Genomic DNA, 21,770 nt, shown 5'->3' with positions numbered 1-21,770 from the left:
GTACCAACCATTCAAGGACTTTTCAGATTGTGCTGCCCTCTTTTCCTTCGAGTGAATCACGACCTTGGCTCACCAACAAGAAGTAAAAGTGTGCTGGTGATGATTGAGGGAATAATGACACTCGTTTGAGCATCTTAATCTTTTTTTGACTATTCGAGTTTTATAATTTTTGAAAACCATTTATTTTTAGTGTCATAATTTTCAATCGATCACTTAACTTCCAAAACATTTTTATAAACATTTACCTAAGTACCGAAAATTTGACATGACATAGCATTTATGATAAATGTTTTTAAAAAGTTATTTGACACTTAAATAATCGAAAAAAAAAGTTATGATATTCAAATAAGTATTGTACTTAAATTATGGCACCTATAGTAATTTTTTCCTATTGATTGAGTAGTCAAACATCAGGATCATTTACCTCACAAAGTGTCCATTGGAGGGAGTAGATTTCGATCTAGAGTACTTTAGTGTCGGCACGAATGCCGTCCTCCTCACAGTATTAAAGAGATGAACTTAGTCTGATAATGGATACTGATCCGGAACTTCCCTTAAGCTTACTCCAGGGAAAAAGCACTTAAGAGGTGGGCTTTCCACTAGCACAGTTATAATGCCTGAAGGGCTTTAAATTCTTGAATTGCAAAGCTCCAGATGAAAACTACAGCTCCATTACTAGTCGGTCGGTCAGTTTAGTAGCTAGTCACTTTACTGTAGCCGGTGTCCCCATACAGGCTCAAACGGACAAGAGGCATCAGAGATCTGCACCATAGATTTGCACCCTATCTACAGCACCAATTAAAAGACAAATCTCGCTCATCCCCAGATTCAGTTCATGCCATGCAAATTATGCAATAAAGAGACGGCTCCTTTAAAGCCTCCCTCCTTAACCATTCTCAACTGCATCCCCTGCTTTCTCAGATACCCTCCACCACTCTTTTTCTCTCTCCCCTTCCTGCTTCACCACTCTCCATCACTTATAGTTGCATGAGCCTCAGGGAGGGAAAGAAGGCCTAGAAGAAAATAAGAAAGAATGAAGCATTTTGCTCTGCCTCTGCTCATCGCCATTGTCATCCACCAGGCTTGTTTCCATGCCCGCCTGGTGGAAGCAGGCGATGGGTTCGTGAGGGCCAGAGGGATACACTTCATGCTGAACGGGAGCCCTTACTATGCCAACGGCTTCAATGCTTACTGGCTGATGTACATGGCCTCTGACCCTTCTCAGAGGCACCAGGTCTCGGCTGCATTCAGGGAGGCCTCGAGCCATGGCCTCACGGTGGCCAGGACCTGGGCCTTCAGCGACGGTGGCTATAGGCCTCTTCAGTACTCCCCTGGTTCCTACAATGAACAGATGTTTCAGGTGATTTAATTAGTTCTCACAACGATTCTTCATGAATTTGGGACTGTGGGTCTTCCAAATGTCTTGGATTTTGTGAGAACAAGATACTGATCTGTCTAAAGCAAACCACTTTCTTGGTACCCTGACGTCTGGGTTCTTGTTTTTTCTCTGCCTCTCTCTCTCTCTCTCTCTCAAGGGCTTGGATTTTGTGATAGCTGAAGCCCGAAGGTATGGGATCAAGCTCATACTGAGCTTAGTGAATGACTATGAGAACTTTGGAGGGAAGAAGCAGTATGTTAATTGGGCCAGGAGTAGAGGGCAGTACTTGACGTCTGATGATGATTTCTTCAGGAACCCTGTTGTCAAAGGTTTTTACAAGAATCATGTCAAGGTAAAGCAAAGGATGCATCAATCATTATTTTTTATTTTTTTCCCTTTACTTTTTAGTTTCTTTTGTCTCATTATGTCTCAGATCTTTCCTTGCGAATCATGGCTAAGGAATTGTGAGCATGAAATGGTGCTATTCTTTCTAATTCAAGCAATCTTGTTTCTGCAGACTGTTCTTTATAGACATAACAGGTTCACTGGAGTACTCTACAAGGATGATCCGACAATCATGGCTTGGGAGCTCATGAATGAGCCTAGATGCACATCAGATACTTCAGGAAGAACCATTCAGGTCACAAATGAAATATGGTCTAACTAGATCTTTTATAGTCCTTGAAGCAATGTAACTGTTCTAATCGTATAAATGGATTCGGATATACTGACCAAAAAAAAAAAAATGGATTCGGATATAAATCTCCTGGAAATGCATTAAAGGCTTATTTGCGGAGTTTAGGTCCTTCTTTCTCTGTTTATCATCTCTAATTAGCCTTCAATGAATTTCTCCTGGCGTGCACACATTCATTGAATTCACATGTATTTGTCCATGCTCGTTCTGCATCGACAGCGATGACTTCTCTTCAAAAATAAAAACTTCATGACGGTGCCAGTTCAGAAACTTAAAGTTCACATGTCAACCTGCCATTATCTACTTTTGTGCTATCACCATCACGAGTCGATCCCTGCATGAATGGTATGGATGATAGTTAAGTAGAAAAGAAAGGGAGAGATTCTGTTAAATGTAGTTACTGAGTAATGATTGCCAAACCTTCTTGGTTTCCTTTGCAAAAAATCTGAAGCTGATACCTAATCGTTGGTGCTTGGCTAACAGGCTTGGATAACGGAGATGGCTTCTTTCGTGAAATCAATAGACCGGAATCACTTGCTCGAAGTGGGTCTAGAAGGATTTTATGGACAGTCAACTCCTCAGAGGAAGAGACTTAATCCCGGCTTCGATATTGGAACTGACTTCATTGCAAACAATCGAATTCCTGGGATTGACTTTGCCACCGCCCACTCGTATCCTGACCAATGGTAACTCTTCTCTCCACTGTGAATGTATTGCTTAAATTAGCTCAGACTTGCTGTTCTTAAGCTGGGAAGATGAAGATTGTAGACTAGGAATTTCTATAAGCCCTAGGATCTTGATTTTTGTCAGTATCCACCGGTCTGGAAGGACAATTAGTGTAGAGTATAACAGGTACTAGTGAACTTAGTTATCCTTAAGATCTTCATCATGCTACCTCTTCTGGCCTAAGAGACCTCTTTACCAATCAATGTAAAAAGCAGTAAAGTGAGATTCAAATTATATTAAGTTCCAACATCATTTCATGAACACAAAATCATTTCACTCATAGTTTCATAACAGCTGATTTGCTCAACATTTGTTGATTAACTCCTTGTGGGATGAGCAGGGTGTCGAGTTCGAATGATCAGTACCAGCTATCCTTCTTGAACACCTGGCTCAACACCCACATCCAAGATGCTCAGTACATCCTGAGGAAGCCGATACTCCTGACCGAGTTTGGGAAATCACAGAAGGACCACGGTTTCAGCACTTACCAGAGAGACCAGCTCTTCAACATGGTCTACTACAAGGTGTATGCGTCAGCTAAAAGAGGTGGGGCAGCCGCGGGAAGCCTGTTCTGGCAGCTTCTAACTGAAGGCATGGACTCTTTCCGAGATGGTTATGAGGTTGTCCTCAACCAGAGCCCCTCAACTGCGAACATCATCGCGTATCAGTCCCACAAGTTGTATCAGATTCGAAAGATCTTTGCGAGGATGAGAAACGTCGACAGATGGAAAAGAGCACGGGCTGCACGTAACAGGGGAAGGCCAATTGGGAATTGAGGACACGCATTTTAGTAAAACACTACGCAGGTTTCTAAAAAATTTAGAGAGTTACTGATAACAATGAAGTTATGTTTGGGAGTGGGCAACCTCTCTTTAGTGATGAGTTGGTTCCTCGTCCAGGAGGGTAAGCTAAAATTAAGAAGCATAAATGTGTGATCTTTATAGGTTTCTGCTCATGTTAAGGGCATCATCCACCACCATCTGAGAAGCTGCTGTATGGAAGCTTAACCAGCGACAGTGATTTTATATGGTTTCAAATCAGTTTATTTCCACATCATGTGTTACAATCTTCATGTTGCTGCAAGATCACTTACCGAAAGGTTACGAATAAACCAGCGCTTTACAATGCCGACGGCATTTGGTCCGATAAGCTGATCAAACTAATGAATCTGTCAGATCAGCTGCGAGACCTATGTAAGCTTAGAGGTTCTCTCATCGAATGTTCATGTGCTTCACCTCGGAAATCATGTGGCGACCGTTGGCTAAAGGACACGATTAACCAGTAATAATGTCTGTCTAGGTGAAAGTATCGCAAATAACCTATCATCCACGAAAGAGATGGAAGCCATGTTAGAAAAAGCACAAAAAAACCGTGAGAAACGATTATTTCCAAGAACATTATATTAATATTTATAATCTCTCGAGGGACTGATTCAATCATTCTAAAAATTATTGTATTCTATCGCATTTTGTCATATTTCATAGACTATTTCAAAGATTTTGAAAGACCAAGATTTGTCTTTTCATGGTCCAACAACGACCAATCCCCCCAAAAACCAGATCCTCGGACTATAGTTTTTTTTTTTTTTTTTTTCTTTTGGGTGGAGAACCTCGGACTCCTCGGACTATAGCATGGAGGAGAGAGAAGATTCTGTCTTTGTTTTTGGTTTTCATGGGCCAGATTTGCTTGGGCTGTGCTTCGGCCTCTCAGCTTTTTCTTCCCTTTTTAGCAGATGACAGGCCGAATGTGATCAAGGGGCCTCCCGCTCTCATTCATCGTTTGTCAGCCACCTTACGAATCGTCTCTGTTTTCCGTGTTCCATACAAGATCTCCATGGCTCGATAAACATGGAGGTAAACATGGGTCACCGCTTGCACCTTCAATCTTAGGACCCAGTAAGAAAGAAGGGGAAGCAGAAACTTCGACTCTATGGAAACGCGTGGCTGTTTTGTATGTATAAGACGATGAACTCGCTGGGCAGGCCTCGTGCTTGGAGGCTGTTTTCAAGCTCGAGCATGGCGCGCGCTGATCACGGACACCTTCCGTTTCGAGGGACGATGCCAGATTACTGTCCCGCTGAGCCCAACGTCGCAGGTCGTCCGAATATGCTTGAGGCGAACTCGCGATTGAAAGAGCTGGTGAAGCTCGGTCAGTTGAGCAATGCTCGCAGGATGTTCGACAGTATGCCTCACCGGGACGAGATCTCGTGGACCACGATGGTTTCCGGGTACGTCGCTGCCAGGAACGCCGGCGAGGCTCTGCGCTTGTTCTTGAATATGTGGGTCGCGCCGGGACTCAAAATGGACCCTTTCATCCTCAGTCTCGCGCTCAAGGCCTGTGGGCTCGACGTGAATCTGAATCTTGGCGAGTCATTACATGGGTATGCTGTGAAAACGGGACTGGTGAACTCTGTTTTTGTGGGCAGTACCCTTTTGGACATGTATACTAAAACGGGCAGAACCGAGCTAGGTTGTTGGGTCTTCGATGAGATGCCACTGAGAAATGTTGTTTCTTGGACCGCCATCATCACTGGACTAGTTCGTAGTGGTAATTGTTGGGAGGGGTTGTCGTACTTCTCCAAAATGTGGAGATCGAAGGTGCAATGTGATACATATACGTTTGCCATTGCGCTGAAGGCATGTGCTGATTTGGGTGCTTTGGACCATGGGAGAGAGATACACACTCACACTGTTAAGAAAGGATTTGATGAAACCTCATTTGTTGCCAATACCCTTGCGACAATGTATAATAAGTGTGGAAAGTTGGATTATGGATTGCGATTGTTTGAAAGGATGCCAACACAAGATGTGGTTTCTTGGACCACAATAATTACTACATACATTCAGATGGGTCAGGAGGAATCTGCAATCAGATCTTTTCTCAACATGCGAGAATCGGATGCTAGTCCTAATGAATACACATTTGCTGCAGTTATATCTGGTTGTGCCAATCTTACCAGAATTGACTGGGGCGAACAATTGCATGCCCATGTTCTATGCATAGGTCTTTTCAGTTTTCTGTCAGTGGCAAACTCCATTGTGACTATGTACTCTAAGTGTGGACAGTTGACTTTGGCTTCAATGGTTTTTAATGAAATGAAAATGAGGGATGTGGTTTCATGGAGCACATTGATTGCGGGGTATTCAAATGGAGGATGTGGTGAGGAAGCTTTTGAGCTTCTATCACTAATGAGAAGAGAAGGACCAAAGCCAACTGAGTTTGCTCTTGCGAGCATCCTGAGTGTGTGTGGAAGTATGGCCAGCCTTGATTCAGGAAAGCAGCTGCATGCTCATGTCCTTCTGATTGGTTTAGAACATACGCCTATGATACAAAGTGCTCTAATTAACATGTATGGCAAATGCGGGAGTGTGAAAGAAGCATCACAAATCTTTGATGTGGCAACAAACAATGATATTGTTTCTTGGACAGCAATGATAAATGGATATGCCGAACATGGATACAGCCATGAAGCAATTGATTTATTTGAGAAGCTGCCAGCAGTGGGCTTGAGACCGGACCCTATAACCTACATTGGTGTTCTTACGGCCTGTAGCCATGCCGGGCTGGTTGATCTTGCATTTCATTATTTTGATACGATGAATGTGAAGCACCAGATCATTCCTACAAAGGAACACTATGGCTGCATGATTGATCTCCTTTGTCGTGCTGGTCGCCTAAATGAGGCAGAGAACATTATTAAAACGATGCCATTCAAACGAGATGATGTTGTTTGGTCAACTTTGTTGAGAGCTTGCAGAGTCCAGGGTGACGTTGACCGTGGAAGGCACGCTGCTGAGCAAATTCTTGAGTCAGATCCACATTGTGCTGGAACTCACATTACATTGGCTAACATATATTCTGCCCAAGGGAGATGGAGGGAAGCAGCAGATATAAGGAAGACGATGAAGTCTATGGGAGTAATTAAGGAACCTGGATGGTCTTGGATCAAGGTGAAAGATCGTGTATCTACATTTGTAGCTGGTGACAGGACTCATCTAGAGTGTGAAGAAATATACAACACATTGGATTTCTTGGGTCTGGACGAAATTGATTTCAATGATATGGATATTTTTCTGGATGATGTTGGAGATTGAAGAAGCAATGCTTCATCTTTCATAACAGCTGAAGTCAGCTCCATTTATGTTGACTGGCTAGATCTTGTCATGACACAGATTTGTGGGGAAACCATTGCTGGTCATGAGTAACAACTCACAATGACAGGGAATATACTAGTTGTTCCCTGTGAAAGAATCATTTTGGAGACTTCTCAAAGTTCGAAGCAGTTCAAGGTCATCAAATTATCCACTACCAAAAGTCTTCAAAGCATCCCTGCGGGTCTTCTGGTTTTCAGGAGGGGATTGCTATCTTAAAGGGGAGCCGCAACAGTGTGAGAAGATGACGGTTCTCCCCTTTGTCGCCTACTAACTATGCTGGAGATTTGTCAAATAGTATTCTGGCATCCACATTGCTCATTAGACGGTAAAAGTTTTTGCACATTGACGACGGTTCATATGTTCATATGTTCCTTGATGCTGAGATTGTGATCTTTGTTCAAGGATGCCTCTCGATAAACTAAGGTTTAGAAGTTGAAGCAGAATGATTGTCTTTCAGACTTAAGGGCTTAAAGGAAATTTTTCTCCCCTCAACTGGGTTGATTCTATTAAATGGAATTCACATAGGATCAGCTTTCCTGAGGAAGTTCATGATAATGAATGTGATTTCTTTTCCAATTGAGTTGAAGAATAACTTTATGAAGGCTGGCTGTAGAAGTTATAGATATCTTGTAATTTAAAGGGAGGCACTTTTTGTTTCTTATTGATATTCGGATGTTCTGATCATAGAAGGCTGAAGAGGCATATTTTATCTTTTTATACTTGATCATTGTAAGAGGGTCCATAGTGTTGATCAATTTCCAGAATGGATCTGTTTCTGCATTATTTTTCACCTTTAAACTCCATGGGTCTTTTGTTTGGTATACAACTTGTTGAAAACAAAAAGCTTACAAAAGCTGTGCTGGAACTTGATGGTTTTGGATTATGGTGAAGCACTGTGTGCACATTTGTAGCTGTTGACAGGTCTTGTTTAGGAGTGAAAAACTATGCGATGTTCTGAACTTTCTTTGTTTGGGCGAAACAACTTTCGAGGGTGCGGTTTCCCTCATGCTTGATGTTGAGGACCGAAACGGATCATCCTTTCACTGTTCCATTTTGTATTTTTCTTCATCAGTCTCATTAGTTACCAGAGTTGGCAGCAGAAAAGGCATGACCGGAAAAAAGCTGATGTTGCCCAGTATTGGTCTCAGGCAACAGGTATGTGGAAGGTGATTTTGTATGGTTGTCTTGTTCCTGGAAGAATGGATAATTTACTGATTGATGTCACTTAAAACACATAGATCTGATCGAAATAGATATGAGAAAAAAGAAGATGCATTATGCATGGTCATCTTCTTCCAGAAAAATGCACGATATACAATGGATGACATTGGTTAAGCTTCATGGTTGCAATCAAATTGCAGCTCGAAAAATCTGTTGGTTACTGCCGGTAGACAATTTTCCTACGTGTTCCCATGCTGGATTAATAAACTTGCGTTAAAGTCTCCATACATTTGCTTTCTGTTTGCAGCAGTAGAAATGTGGATGAATTCAGCATCTTAAAACCTTTAACCATTGTCAAGCTCAACTGCATTTGCTGATTTGAGTACAATCATTCTTTTCTCTTCTCTGCTTTACAATTCTCCAGCATTTAGTATTGAGAGGTCTTCAGAAGCAATTTAAAGGATGAAGCATTTTGCATTGCCTTTTCTCTTAGCTATATTTATATGTCAAGCTTGTTTACTTGTCCAGGTAGAAGCAGGTGATGGTTTTGTAGGGATCAGAGGTATTAATTTGATGCTGAATGGAACCGCTGCTTGTGCCAGCGGCTTCAATGCCTATTGGTTGATGTACACAGCTTCTGACCCTTCAGACATATAAATATGCAGCTGCATAAGTGAAGCTTCATGCCATGGCCTCACTGTTGCTATAACATGGGCTTTCACTGACGGTGGTTACAAACCTCTACAGCACTCTTCTGGTTCCTACTGGATAGGTGTTTTCAGGTAATTCGCCGTCAGAGTATTTCGTGAAAATTTTTTATGTCTTCAAATCACCTAAAATATTTCTAAGCACAAGATACTGATTATCTGCTCCACTCCATGTTCAGAAGGATTGGGTGAAAAATGAAATAATTTTAGAAAAAGAGAACTTCTGTATCTTTTGGAACTGAAAGTTCACTCCATTTCAGTTGAGTTCAGTATATGGTGAGAGTGGTAGATAAATAACTCTGCAATTTACAAAAAGTTAGGAAATCCTTCATTTTTTTTGGTTTTTCTAGTTGAGGAAGCAGCCTCTTTGAAAAATCAGGGTAAAGGTGCGTACGTCAACCTCTCCCCACTTCCCAAGAACCTATGCGCCAGGGCGTGCTAAGCAGTCTTATGATGGCAGAGTATTGCTTTGTTTCTGTTTGCTGATTATTTCACTCTTGAGCACTGGCTCGACCCGCATTCAAGATGCCTGGCACATCCTCAGGAAGCCGTCAGGCCTGAGTCCTGGTCAAGTTAGTCAATCCTGGAGTGACCTGGTTTCAGCACTCACCTGAGACATCAGCTCTTCAACACAGTACACTACCAGGTACTTGGGCTACAAGAGGCAGAGTGGCTACAGGAAGCTCACTCTGGCAACTTTTAATTGATTGTCTCTACCCAAGCCAGTTATGAAATGAACCTGAGCCAGAGCCCTTCAAGTGCAAGTTTCATTATATATTAGCCCAATAGCTGTATCAGATGTGTAAGCTTCGAGCTAGGTGAGAAATATTGAGGACTTGAGGAGAGCACTGGCTGCATGTGGTAGGGGAAAGCGTGCTGGAAGCTGAAAACGCTGGGTCTATGCAGGAAGTTACAGGGTTTCATGTAAATATGAAGAGTTGACGACGGTATATATCTTGGAAAGAGGTGACCCCTCTCTCTGATTAGCTGTTTTCAACCCTTAGGGTAGCTGAAAATAGTATAAATTGATGATGTTCATAAGGTTCTGTTCTTGTCGACGGCTTTGAAATCTGTAAGCTGTCTGTTGCGAAGCTGTTTGCAGTTTCATATTGGTTTATTTCCGCATAAACTGATCTCCTTTGGATAAATCGGAGCTTTATGATGTCAATGAGGCTACAAGATGATTCGTTCACTTCCATCAACGGCTGAGTTTTCATTAGGCAACAATTCCAGGGTTGCTCATTGATTAATTATGGTGTCGTTTTCCCCTTCCGAGATAGGAAAGCGTTTGTGATGGGAAGGGGATGCGACGAAGTTCTACAGTTCAAGCCCTCATTTCGACAAATCTTGTCAAGGGGGAATAAAGGGGAAAGGCTTCGAAAGTTGCTTTTCAACTTCATCCTATTTTGGGTCCCCAATAAAAAAAAAAAAAAATTTCGTCCTATTCATTCCGTTGAAGACTTTATGTCCATGCCATCCTATACAAATCGGTTACTTGGCCTGTACATGCTGTTGAGAGATAAGAAAACTGAACTAAATGTTTGGTTAGGTTGATTAGGTTGATGTCATCTGAAGCTATCTATTTATAATAAAAGCAGGGGATCAAAATTATAATATCACGCATATTGCCGGCATAGATAAAATAATAAAAGAAATTGATACATATGCCCCAATCGGCCAAGTACTCTCAACCTCCTCAAGTTAATGTATAGATTCACGCATGCCCAACTTGACTAAAATGGGATGAAATGATTAACGGGTAATTCTTTAGTGAACACATCAGTAAGTTGATCACTGGAATGAATAAATGGCATACAAATTAATTCACTCTTCAACTTTTCCTTGATAAAGTGCCTGTAAATCTACACATAGTTCTTATGGTCATGCTATAAAAGATTGTGAGCAACACTAATGGCAGCCTTGTTATCACAATATAGCATTAGAGGAATAGGTACACATACACCAAGATCTTCAAGGAATTCATTAAGCCATAATAGCTCACCAACTCCCGACTTTGCTTCAGCACTAGATTGAGCAACCACATTCTACTTTTTGTTGCGTCAAATCACAATATTTCCTCCTAATAAAGATATCAGAAATAGACTTCTGATTAGAAGATTTAACCCAATCAACATATGTATTGGTTTCAACTTTTAAGCCATCAAGAGGAGACAAAAAAAATTCCTTTTGCTAGAAGCATACTTAAAATATCAAAGTGCTCGAAAAACAACATCCATATGAGTAGAGTATGAATTATCCATAGAATGACTCACTGGACTTATAGCAAAAAACAACAGGGCGTGGGACAAATAAATCAACTTGCCCACTAAACTATTGATAACGACCCTTATTTACTAAATCATCATTTTTTTTTCTTGAAAACGAGTATTGGCCTCAATAAGCGTATTAGAAGGATGACATCTCAATAACCCAACCTCTATCAAATGATCAAACACATACTTCCTTTGGGATAGAAATATACATTTTGAAAATCTAGCAACTTCAGTCCCAATAGAGTATTGAAGCTTCCAAAATCCTTTATCTTGAACTCTTGTCCAAGAAACTTCAAAGCATGCATCTCATCCATAGTACCATGGCCCCACTAGTCGCGAGTGAGGCCACCTTCTCCCTCTGCTAGCTAGGCCATGGTGAGATGGCCTTGCCTACAGCAGGTTGCCTACAACTCACTCGAGGCTGAGTGAGGGCTGCAACCGAGTAAGGGCTTCGTGGCCCTCTCATAATGGCTGGTGAGATTTGATGATCTCATCAGCCATAATGATTAAAAAAATAGAAAAGAAGAAAAAGAGGAGAAGAAAAGAAAAAAATTGATTCAAAATTAAAAAAAAAAATGAAAAAAAAATTACTAAAAATGTCCAAGTTAATACTAGATGTGCCACATAGGACAACCATAGTTTATATTGGCAATTTTCGATCAAAATTGATAAGATGAATCGAATTAGTATTAATTGAAAATGTTTAGGATTAAATTAGTTCAATTGAAAAGTTTAAAACTAAATTGGTATCAAAGTAATAAATATAAGATTTTTTGGGTACTTTTTCTGATGCACGCTCGAGAAAACATACTATTGCACTTTTCTTGAACTTGAAATGCCATTGGAAATTTCAGAGCGTATAAAGCGCCGCATAGCAAGGCAAAAGGGTCATGTGTGAGGAGGAATCAACTTTACAAATAAATGGATGCAATTCGAGACAAAGGGAATCTGAGGTACATATGCCGTTCTCTAGTCAGTGATCTATTCTGACGAACGCATGACGGGGGGAAATACCGATTTGATGCCCTTTAATTCTTTTTCCTTTACGAACTAAAAGGCTCACATCGTGCTAATTCATGTGCAGCTTATTCCCCCTCCTCCTCTTCTGGTCCATCTGCCTCTGCATCATCCAGGATAATGGATTCCCCTTGAAAACGTGGGAGATGTCGATCACGCCTTTTGAGCGAAGTGAACCAGCACCGCGTAATCGAAATGAATTCTAGGACTAGGAAAGACATGGATTAAGATTCGATGAGAGTCCCATAATCAAGTCTCTCCACTGTACCTTCACGAGCTCTTTACAGGCAAGAAAGTGGGCGCTCGCGTTATCTCCTTACGAAGAAAGATTGCTGCTCCGAATCAGCAAGCCACTCCCTCGAAAAGGGGTCGTCGGGCTGGAGATCAAGTGAAATTGGTTTTCATCTTCCATCATTGCTTGAATCAAGGGCAACTTTGCGTTATCTTTTTACACAGTGTTTTAGGATTCCACAGCTGCAATGTTTTTCCACCACTAAGTTTCCTGCCCCCGCTTTTCAACCCTTTTTTGGCCTCCATTGTGGCTTTGCTTTTTCCCCTCTCCTCCCTAATGCTTTTGAGATAAGCTAATCTATACAAGGCATGCGAATGCAAAGTGTATCCTTTTGAAACAGTTCGACTGAATGAGAGAGAGAGGGAGAGGGAGCAGGGAATAAAGCAGGAGATGCAGAATTTATGGGGGGAAATGGAGCCCATGGACCCATCTTTTTTTCTGAACTATAGTGGGAACTTGGGGGAGAGATTTTTGTGTGTTATGTGCCCCTCGTTTGCAAAGTGGATAATGGGGTGAGTCATGAGTGCTTTTGCCTTTCTCTGTAACAAGGATTCCTCTCGGGTTCTTCCATGTTTTCCCCTTCTTTTTCTTTCCTCTCCTTTTTGGCATCAAGAGGAGGTCAATGATGAGACTAAGGCAGGAGCTCATCCGGTGTCCGCGATCTTGTCGATAAGAGACATGACATATATGGGTTTTTAAGTCTAGAATTTTGGTCGAATTTTAGTCTAGAATTACGAGGCTAAAACTTGCGAATGACGAGGGAAACATAATTCATTTGACGGTGCTGACGTTGTTGAAAAAATTATCTTTGCTAATATTAGAATGCTCGGCTCTTTTGTGGATTGATTTTATATGGTTCAGTGATTGTGATGATTGGTATAAGTCTTTTTCATAGCTAATGTAAGACAGTTTTTTTTTTTTTTTTCAAAAATTTTCTCATGCGCACTCGATGTATATGAGCTTAGCATATATATCCTCCTGATTTAACATTCCACATGTACAAGGTTCATATGACAAGGGAAACATTATTTGTGGTTCTTGATATTTAACGGTGCTGACATTGTTGGGGAAAGTTAACTCTGCTAACATTAGAACGCTGGGCTCTTATGATTGGTGTACGTTTTTTTTCATAGCTAATGTAAGACTTTTTTTTTTTCAAAAATTTTCTCATGCGCACTAGATGCATGTGAGCTTAGCACATATATTTTCCTGATTTAACATTCCCCATGTACAAGGTTCATAGGTAGAGAAAATGACACAAACGGTTTATAGACTTCGACTCAATGTATAATGTAATCCCTCAACTTTTAATTGTTCAATATGGTTATTGAACTTTACATCCATGTGCAATATAATTTATGAACTTTTAGTATATTCAATGCGGTCCTTGAATTTATGCTACACGTTCAATTTAGTCTCTGTATTTTTTTGAAATTAATTAGATCCATGAACTTAAATTAACAGAATGATAATATTGAACATTATTGTATAGAACATATTTCAAAAAGTTCAAGGATTATGCTGAATCATGTGCTGGGTGCAAGTTATTATTTTACCATTTATGGAGGAAAAAAAAAAGAAAAGGGAAAAGGAAGAAAAAAATGCCAAAAAGAAAGAAAGATGATATAATTAGTCATGTAAGTCTTCGAAAGGCTTATAAAAGAGCACCACCTTGTCTCGCAGAGACAAAAAGGCCTAAAAGCTTTTCTTCCAAGCTTCCCCTTCTCCTTCTCCTTCTCTCTCTCTCTCTCTCTCTCTCTCTCTCTCTCTCTCTCTCTCTCTCTCTCTCTACAGAGTCCATGGACACCGCCGGCTCCGACCGCAAGCCGGAGAAGCAGACGACTGGCCTCTCCAGCTACTTCCGCTTCAATGTGGTGCTGACGGCCTTCCGGTTGCTCGAGGTCGGGTTGGCTCTCTTCTTCCTCCTCCGCGTCTCCGCCCGCGTCCCGTTCGCCTTGAAGCTATCATGCGAGTACTCTTGCCTCCTCCTCGGCTTCATGGCGCGGCCGTTGTTCGTCTTCATCCTCTGCAACGTCATCATCGCCGCCCTCCTGACCAAGCCCGGCCGGTTCTGCGCCCGCAGGCCGCCGGCCGATGACGACGGCGGCGGCGCGGCCGAGGAGCTCTACGAGGAGATCGTCAAGATCAGCGAGAGCCGGGCCAGGCCCGTGCTTCCCCTGTTTCGCGAGGCGGAGGAGGTCGTGTACGAGGACAAGGAGATCATCAGCGAAGTCAGCACGGGCGCCCGAGCTGGAGGAGGCGGCGTTGGCGCCGTCGACTTTGAGGAAGAGGTTGCCGAGGAGGAGGACGAGGAGGAGGACGAGGAGTGCCGCGGGGGTCGCTGGCCGCCGCAGGCCGAGAAGAGGCCGAGGACGGCGAGATCCAGCGGGGACTCGTGGGAGAGCTCGCGCGCCGACTACAACGGCGGCGGCTGCGGCGGCGATGACGACGAGGAGCTGAGCAACGAGGAGTTCCAGCGGGCGATAGACGCATTCATCGCGAAGCAGCTGAGGTTCCGGCAGGAGGAGAGCTTGGCCATCGTGCTGCAGAGCCACTGAACGGGCGCCAAAACTGGTTTTCAAATCCTGTTGAATAGTGTAGAGAGAGAGAGAGAGAGGTCAGGAAGTTGCCGATGGCGAATGGCGAATCTTGTTTTTCCAGTTATAATGCCCATGTGTACAGTCAAAGATATCAAGAGCTGATGAGTTTTAGAGACTTGCTCAGTTCCCTTCCTTTTCTTACACTCTATTTCCTCCCTCCCTCTCGTCTTTGAATTTTCTTTTTTACTTACTTTTCAGAAGCATACGATTCCCTCCCTCCCTCTCTCTCTCTCCTGCTTCTTCTTTTTCTTCTGGTGGGGGATTAGAATAATGTGGGGGAAGAGCAATGGCAGGGACTGCAGTGCCGTCAAATCGCTCGGCATTCGGCGCTGAAACCTTTGGAGAGCCCCCTCTGAATCGAAAGCGTGAGGAAGCAGAAGCAGAAGGAGAAGCAGCCGCAGCAGCAGCAGCAGCAGCCAGCAGCGGTCATTTCGTCGGTCAGAAATAATTCACGGACGCATATATATTACTTATATCCGTAATCTCAAGGCCTGCGTTTGCCTCTTTCCAGTAAAAGGGCGAGTAAAATATTAAGCAAGCAATGCCTTTCATAATTCATGAGTGACTGGCTGATGGTTTTTGGTTTCATCCAATGGGTTTCTTTTTCAAAGGAGAGAAATCATTCCGGACCTATAATGGACCGCCAATGTCACAACCTTCGTACCCTTTTCTTTTTTGTACTTTTAACATTGCCATTAGTCGCACGAGTGTTGCAATTCTTAAATAACATTTGGTTCAGTGTTATGACTTTTTAATTGATCATTTGATCAATATCACTTTTTTAAATATGAGGTTCGCCACCAATGTCTTTTGATTTTGATGTGATTTCGAGTTTTCCAACACTCGAGTGGTTGATTGAGAAAATCATGACTCGAGTGATCGATTAAGAAAACGATGGCATCAAAACGAGCGTATGTACAAAAGGGTTGAGTGAGACCAAGGGTTGAGTGAGACCGTTCGTCAAAATGAAATAATTTGCATCTTGACGGTACAAAGAAGCTTTAATACTATAAATTTAACTTTTTTTATTTATTTATTTCGCCCTATACCCTCCATAGGTAGTGGAGCCGATGCAAGCTACATTTCTGCATTTAATTCCTAGAGGGTCGTCGTAGATGCAGACCAATTTTGTTATTATGCAAATGCTACATTGAACACCAATTATTTTGCCAGGCTAACATGTAGCATCCCTAGCTTTGTCTGGCCATATGTACTCTCAAGACAATCATATCATCTTATCAAAATTATATTTTCGAAAAAATGTCAAATTACTTACATACTTGCGCAAGCACTTTGTCGCATTAGCCACGACATCATTTATCTAGCTCATTCCCATATTGCCAATCACCTAGCTAACATTTTGCACCTTTTTGTTAGGCATATAGATGGAAATTTGATTCTAGAGTTTTATTATTATCAAATACATTACATGTCTTGTACCACATTTCATCTTAATTACGTGGAAATATCTTTATTTGTAATGATGGCATATGATTAATCAATGTAGATCAGTTGATTATATGTTAAATATCGTGAGAAATTTACTTAAAACATGTGGTACAAGAGAAGTTTCCTCTAATGGGTGTTCCCAAGGCGACATCATTAACCTCTTGTCCTTGGGCTAGGGCTTTCTTTTCAATGATTAGGACTAAAAATCAAGATCTCATTTTTAGGTTAGGACATGAATCATGATCAAAAAGTCTAAGAAACCACACCTACTTCTCTCTCCTTCTTCTCGAAAATGACGGGGTTGATCTTTTACAATGAGCCCTAGAGAAAATAGAATGAGAAACAACCATAAACTTTTTTAGGACATTAGGACCACTTTTCAAATTAATTTCTTTGTTGTCATCTTTAATGTGCCACTTTGATCTGTCCTCAGTTGAAAGCAAACTCCAACAAAAAGTCACTTTTGCTTTTTTTTTTTTTTTTTCACCATCGTTCTAACGGAGCAGATTCTTCAAGAGTTCTTTAGATTTTTTTATTTATTTATTATAATATAGAGTGCACAACCTCTTTTAGCATGCTAATGACACTTTTCTTGCTCTTCTGTCATTAACATTGGGGCGTCATCATTACTTCCACCACCGATAATCGCGGGTTGGGCCGGTTATTTGATCTAATGAGGGATTCTTATGCAGTTCCTCTCCACTTTGCCTCTTTTTTTTTTTTAATAATTATTTTTATTACTATTTTTCTTATTTTATTCTTGCTTGGACAAAATTTTAGGATTAATACCACAAAAAATTATAAATTAATACATTTGTGACAAATTTAGTCAAAACTAATTTTTCTCTACCAAAAACTTTAAACTGGTGCACCTATAATAAATTTACCCAAACTAATTTACGACTAAAAAAATCTAAACTCGTATGTTTATGACAAATTTATCTAAGTTAGTTTTTGTTAAATTGGATTAATATACCAAAAAAAAAAAAAAAATTCACATATTGCCACACTTGTGACAAACTAGGTAAAACCTTAAACTTGTATAATCGTCATTGTCATGTATCATTTAACTTAATAATTTGACAATAAAATTTGATTAAAATTAAAGCAGGGTAAATTTATTATATATGTATTTATTTGATTTTTTTGTGATAAAAAAATTAATTATTGTAAATTTATCACATATGTATCAATTTAGAGCTTTTCATAATATTAACCTAAAATTATAACATATTTCACATACTGTAATGAGTTTTCTCCATAAAATAGGTTAGTTTTTTTAACAGTGACAGAAATAAAGCTCTTCTATCTTGTCATGTGTGATTCCTAAGTTCTTTAAGGAGATTTCATAAAATTTAGGGATATGTCGGCATCGGTTCCTGTAATCTTTTGGAAATTCGAAAATTATATATTTGTTATTTTTGTGAAAAATCGTAAATGTGCTTTTCTAATAATCTTTTTGTTGGTTTTTTTTTTTTTCGCCGGATTGCTCACATGCACAACCTAAATTTAGGCTCCGTTCGTTTCATGAAAAATAATTTCCGGAAAAATGTTTTCCGGATTTTCCGGCGTTTATTTCACAGAAAATGAATTCCTTAGGAAAAATGTTTTTCATGAAAGAAGAAAGGTATTCTAAATTAGGGGAAAATGTTTTTCACTTTTGAAAAGTGGAAAACATTTTTCTCACTTGATCTCTCTTATTTCACTCCTCTATAAATCCTCACTTCCTCATTCCCTTTCTTCTTCTTATTTTTTTAATTTCTTTTTCTTTTTTAATTTGAATTATTTTTAATTTCCTTTTTCTTTTCTATTTCATTTTTTTCTTTGTTTCCCATTTTCTTCTTTCTTGGCTAGTCGTCGGCCGTTGCTAGGCGAATCTCTAGCTCGTTGATCTCAAGCTTGCACTTTGCACTCTTGCTTATCCTTTTCTTTATTTACTCTACATTACTCAAGTAAAGGGTTTTACGGCTGCATTTGGTTTAGCATAAATGCAAATGCTGAAAGCCCAAAGCTATTTGGGGAAATGCAATTGCGTTTAGTAAATTTTTTTTGCAAATGGATTTTGAGTTGAATGTGCGTTTGGTAAAAAAAGACTTTCGCAATAGGTTTTGATGGGTATAATATATGTATTTTTTTTTTTTTTGAAAATTGAATTAAACCCTTCGCCGGATCGGCGAAGGGCTACGGTTGTCAAAGAGCCCAACCTCAGGCGACCTCAGCCGACGGCAGCCGACGCCAGATTTGGCTCGTTGGCGGCCATAGCCCTTCGCCGGTCTAGTGAAAGGCTGCCTCCTTTTTCAATTAAAAATAATAATAATCAGGGGCAAAGTCGAAAATATGAAGAATTAGTGAGGGTACTTTTGGAAGGGAAAAAATAATTTCAGCATTCGGCGGAATGTTGAAAGCCTAAAGCTAGTCCATACTATTTGGGTTTTCAGCATTTTGAAGGTAAGTTGAAAGTTGAAAGTCGGTTTCAAAATTAAACCAAATGGTCCAAAGATTTCTCCAAAGGGCTTTCAGGCCTGAAAGCCCTCAAATCTTGAATCAAACGCAGATACTTTGCTTTTTTTCTTTTGTTTATTAGATAACAAAAGACGCAATGATAGGAGAATAGACCACTCAACTAGAAGATTCTCATTTGAGTTGTACATACTTTGCTTCTTTTCCCTTTTGCTTTTTTTAAAAATCCATATGAATATTTTTTAGAGTAGATGGGCGTTTGACGATATGAGGGAACAAAAATATGAAGTAAGTTTGCCCGGATTTAAAGGCAACTTCATATTTGATGGATTTATAGGTTGGTAAGTGATGCATGCCTAAGTGGTGAAGTCTTAGAAAATATTTTCCTTACTGAACATCGGAAATTTTTTTTTTCGAAACATTTTCAAGTTTTAGCTGAACACTAGAAAATATTGAAGAAAATGACTTATGAGAAAATATTTTCTGGAAATTGCTTTTTTTTTGTGAAACGAACGAACCCTTAATTTAAGAAAAAAAGGTTTAAATTAGGTTTTTGACTGGCTTGATGCTCTAGCGTATGATAATATGAACCAAACCCGGTGACCAACTGTTATCCGATTGCTCAGGCCTGGACTGATTCTTTTCAAGCTTGGCAAAGGCATGGTCGGACTTCAGGCCTTCTTTTTTCTCGGGCAAATCCAGGCCATCGATCATGAGTAGGTTTGCTTAAATAGATTGAACTGGCTCGAAGTATTTTTTTTTTAAAGTACGAATAGAAAAAAAAATTATCTAGACATCGTAATAAAATTATAAACCAGTTGAAATACATCATTAAATATGAAATGATTTTTGACTGATTTGATGTTCCAACATTATCATGATAAGAACCATATCGAATGTTCAATCGTAATTTGATCAAACGGCTAGTTCAATCTGATTTAAAATTGATTTACCCTACACTGAGCAAACCTGGAAAGGCATGGTTGGGTTTTGGACTGTTTTTCTTTTAATTTTTTCCTGAGAGAGTCCAAAAAAAAAAAACTGGAGAAATTCTTTCCATTTGTATGAGTTTAGTTTGACAAACGCGTGTATTGAAATTGATCTAGCTATCATAGTCTGTTGTAACGTAATCTTAATATAATTGAAAAAACAGAGAAATTATTTCCTTTGGTATGAGTTTAGTTTGACAAATACATGTATCTGTTTTGCGAGCGTCCATAGTTCCCAATTAAATACGGTTCCCAGTTACGTCTCTCTTATTTTCTTCCACCAAGAACCTTCTTGGCTTCTTGGATGCTCTTACTTTGGGTGTTGTGATCAATGGATTTCGGTCGAAACTATGCAAGTTATTTTCCCAAATGCTGAATTTCTAATGGCAACCTCTTCATCAAAATAGACTCTGGAGAGACCTACTCTCCATTAGTCTAGATCATAGCAAAAAGGGCGCAGACAAAATTGAAATAAACTTCCCACCTTTACTATCAAGATAGGTCCCTCCCAAAGATTAATTCTAAGAATGAACCTCTCCCAATTTTTTTTTTTTGTGTGCATATTATATTTCTTATTGCCACATTATACCTAAAGATCGTCTAGTCCTCGTCACAAAATCTGTCGAAATAACGTTTAAAGATTTATATGATCTTTGTGTTTTTAGAAATAAGGGTTAATACCACAAAAAATCATAAATCAATATATTTGCGATAAATTTATCATAAACTAATTTTTTGGCCACAAAAAACCCAAAACCGATATATTTATGATAAATTTACCATCTATTAGTTTCCATCAAATTAGATTCGTATCACGGAAAACCACAAATTGATATACCTATGACAAACGGAGGTAAAACCCCAAATTAGTATATCCATCAATTGCCACATGTCATCAAATTTAGTAATTTGACAGTAAAATTTAACCAAAATTAATTGAGTATAAATTTGTTATAGGTGTACTATTTTTAGAGTTTTTGGTTGTAAAAAATATTAATTTATGGTAAATTTGTTACAGATATACTAGTTTGGGTTTTTATTTATTTTTTATTTTTTTATTTTATGGTATTAACCCTAGAAATAATCAATCAAAAAGAATCAATCTGAACAAGAAGTTGAATACATTCAACCTCTAAGCTTTTAATTGCTGATTTGTTACCTTGCAAATTTAATCTCTCTAATTAGGTCTAGATTTAAATTAATAAATTTAATTATTATTTATAGTAAATACAACAACATCATACCAAAAATAGAAAAAAAAGGTTAATACCATAAAAAGATCTTATAATTAATGCATGAGCAACCTGTCAATACTTTCACAATATTTCATTTCTTTTCTGCTTTAACCAACATAGATATAGTAAAGTGACAATGAGAAGTATTCTGAGAAGACCGAAAACGATGACGATGGTAAGTTTCAACTTATGGACTCCTCTGCTACTTTTGGCATTTTGAGATACACACTTAGGAAGCGTAAATTTAGGCAATCCTCCATAGGGCCTTTAATTCCTAAAAATTGTGGGCCTTCCAAATGATTGTAAGATAGATTCAGCTTTTCCAAAAAACCAAAATGCCTCTAAGAACTTTGGATTTCACCAAAGGAACTGTTGTTGGAAAGAGCTAATTCCTTTGGTGAAACATTGAGGAATTAGCTCTTGTCGTAGAAAAATCACTGATGTATATTGCAAGCGTCCCACCCAATCTATTGCTATGTGCCACCAATGCCATTTAGTTAGCGGCATCGGTTAGGGAGTAAGGAAAGCTCAAATCATCGTCATTAGACCCTCCACTCCCGGGATAATTGTAGAGTAAGCCTTCTCTGAAAGTGTTCATTGTAGAAAAGAAAGGTTCAATTCATGTCTATTTGGGA

General features: G+C 39.6%; 3 protein-coding genes across 5 annotated transcripts; all 3 read left to right on the top strand.

Moving 5' to 3' along the window:
- The first annotated feature begins 716 nt into the window (after positions 1-716).
- LOC104419716 (mannan endo-1,4-beta-mannosidase 7) lies at positions 717-3,854 on the top strand. The gene is made up of 5 exons (XM_010031463.3): positions 717-1,360; positions 1,536-1,730; positions 1,896-2,018; positions 2,556-2,758; positions 3,139-3,854. The coding sequence occupies exons 1-5, from the start codon at positions 1,034-1,036 to the stop codon at positions 3,572-3,574; spliced, it is 1,284 nt and encodes a 427-aa protein (XP_010029765.2). The 5' UTR covers positions 717-1,033; the 3' UTR covers positions 3,575-3,854.
- Positions 3,855-4,563: 709 nt separating this feature from the next.
- Positions 4,564-9,994, top strand: LOC104419715 (putative pentatricopeptide repeat-containing protein At3g47840). 3 transcript variants are annotated; one of them, XR_005546688.1, is made up of 3 exons: positions 4,564-7,277; positions 8,025-8,107; positions 8,642-9,994. XR_005546688.1 is itself a non-coding variant. In XM_039302660.1 (1 exon), exon 1 carries the CDS (start codon positions 4,751-4,753, stop codon positions 6,890-6,892), a length of 2,142 nt encoding a protein of 713 aa, XP_039158594.1. In that variant the 5' UTR covers positions 4,564-4,750; the 3' UTR covers positions 6,893-7,611. The 3 variants fall into 3 exon arrangements, 1 of the variants encoding a protein (XP_039158594.1); XR_005546687.1 differs by having other exon boundaries at positions 8,025-9,994; XM_039302660.1 differs by lacking the exons at positions 8,025-8,107; positions 8,642-9,994 and having other exon boundaries at positions 4,564-7,611.
- A 4,119-nt stretch (positions 9,995-14,113) lies between these two features.
- Positions 14,114-15,687, top strand: LOC104419712. The gene has a single exon (XM_010031460.3). The coding sequence runs from the start codon at positions 14,202-14,204 to the stop codon at positions 14,958-14,960; it is 759 nt and encodes a 252-aa protein (XP_010029762.1). The 5' UTR covers positions 14,114-14,201; the 3' UTR covers positions 14,961-15,687.
- The last annotated feature ends 6,083 nt before the right edge of the window (positions 15,688-21,770 follow it).

Source organism: Eucalyptus grandis, chromosome 9 (genome assembly GCF_016545825.1).
Source record: "Eucalyptus grandis isolate ANBG69807.140 chromosome 9, ASM1654582v1, whole genome shotgun sequence".
NCBI classification, from domain to species: Eukaryota; Viridiplantae; Streptophyta; class Magnoliopsida; order Myrtales; family Myrtaceae; genus Eucalyptus; species Eucalyptus grandis.
The sequence above is the reverse complement of the archived record's forward strand: the minus strand, read 5'-3'. Positions and strand labels throughout refer to the sequence as shown.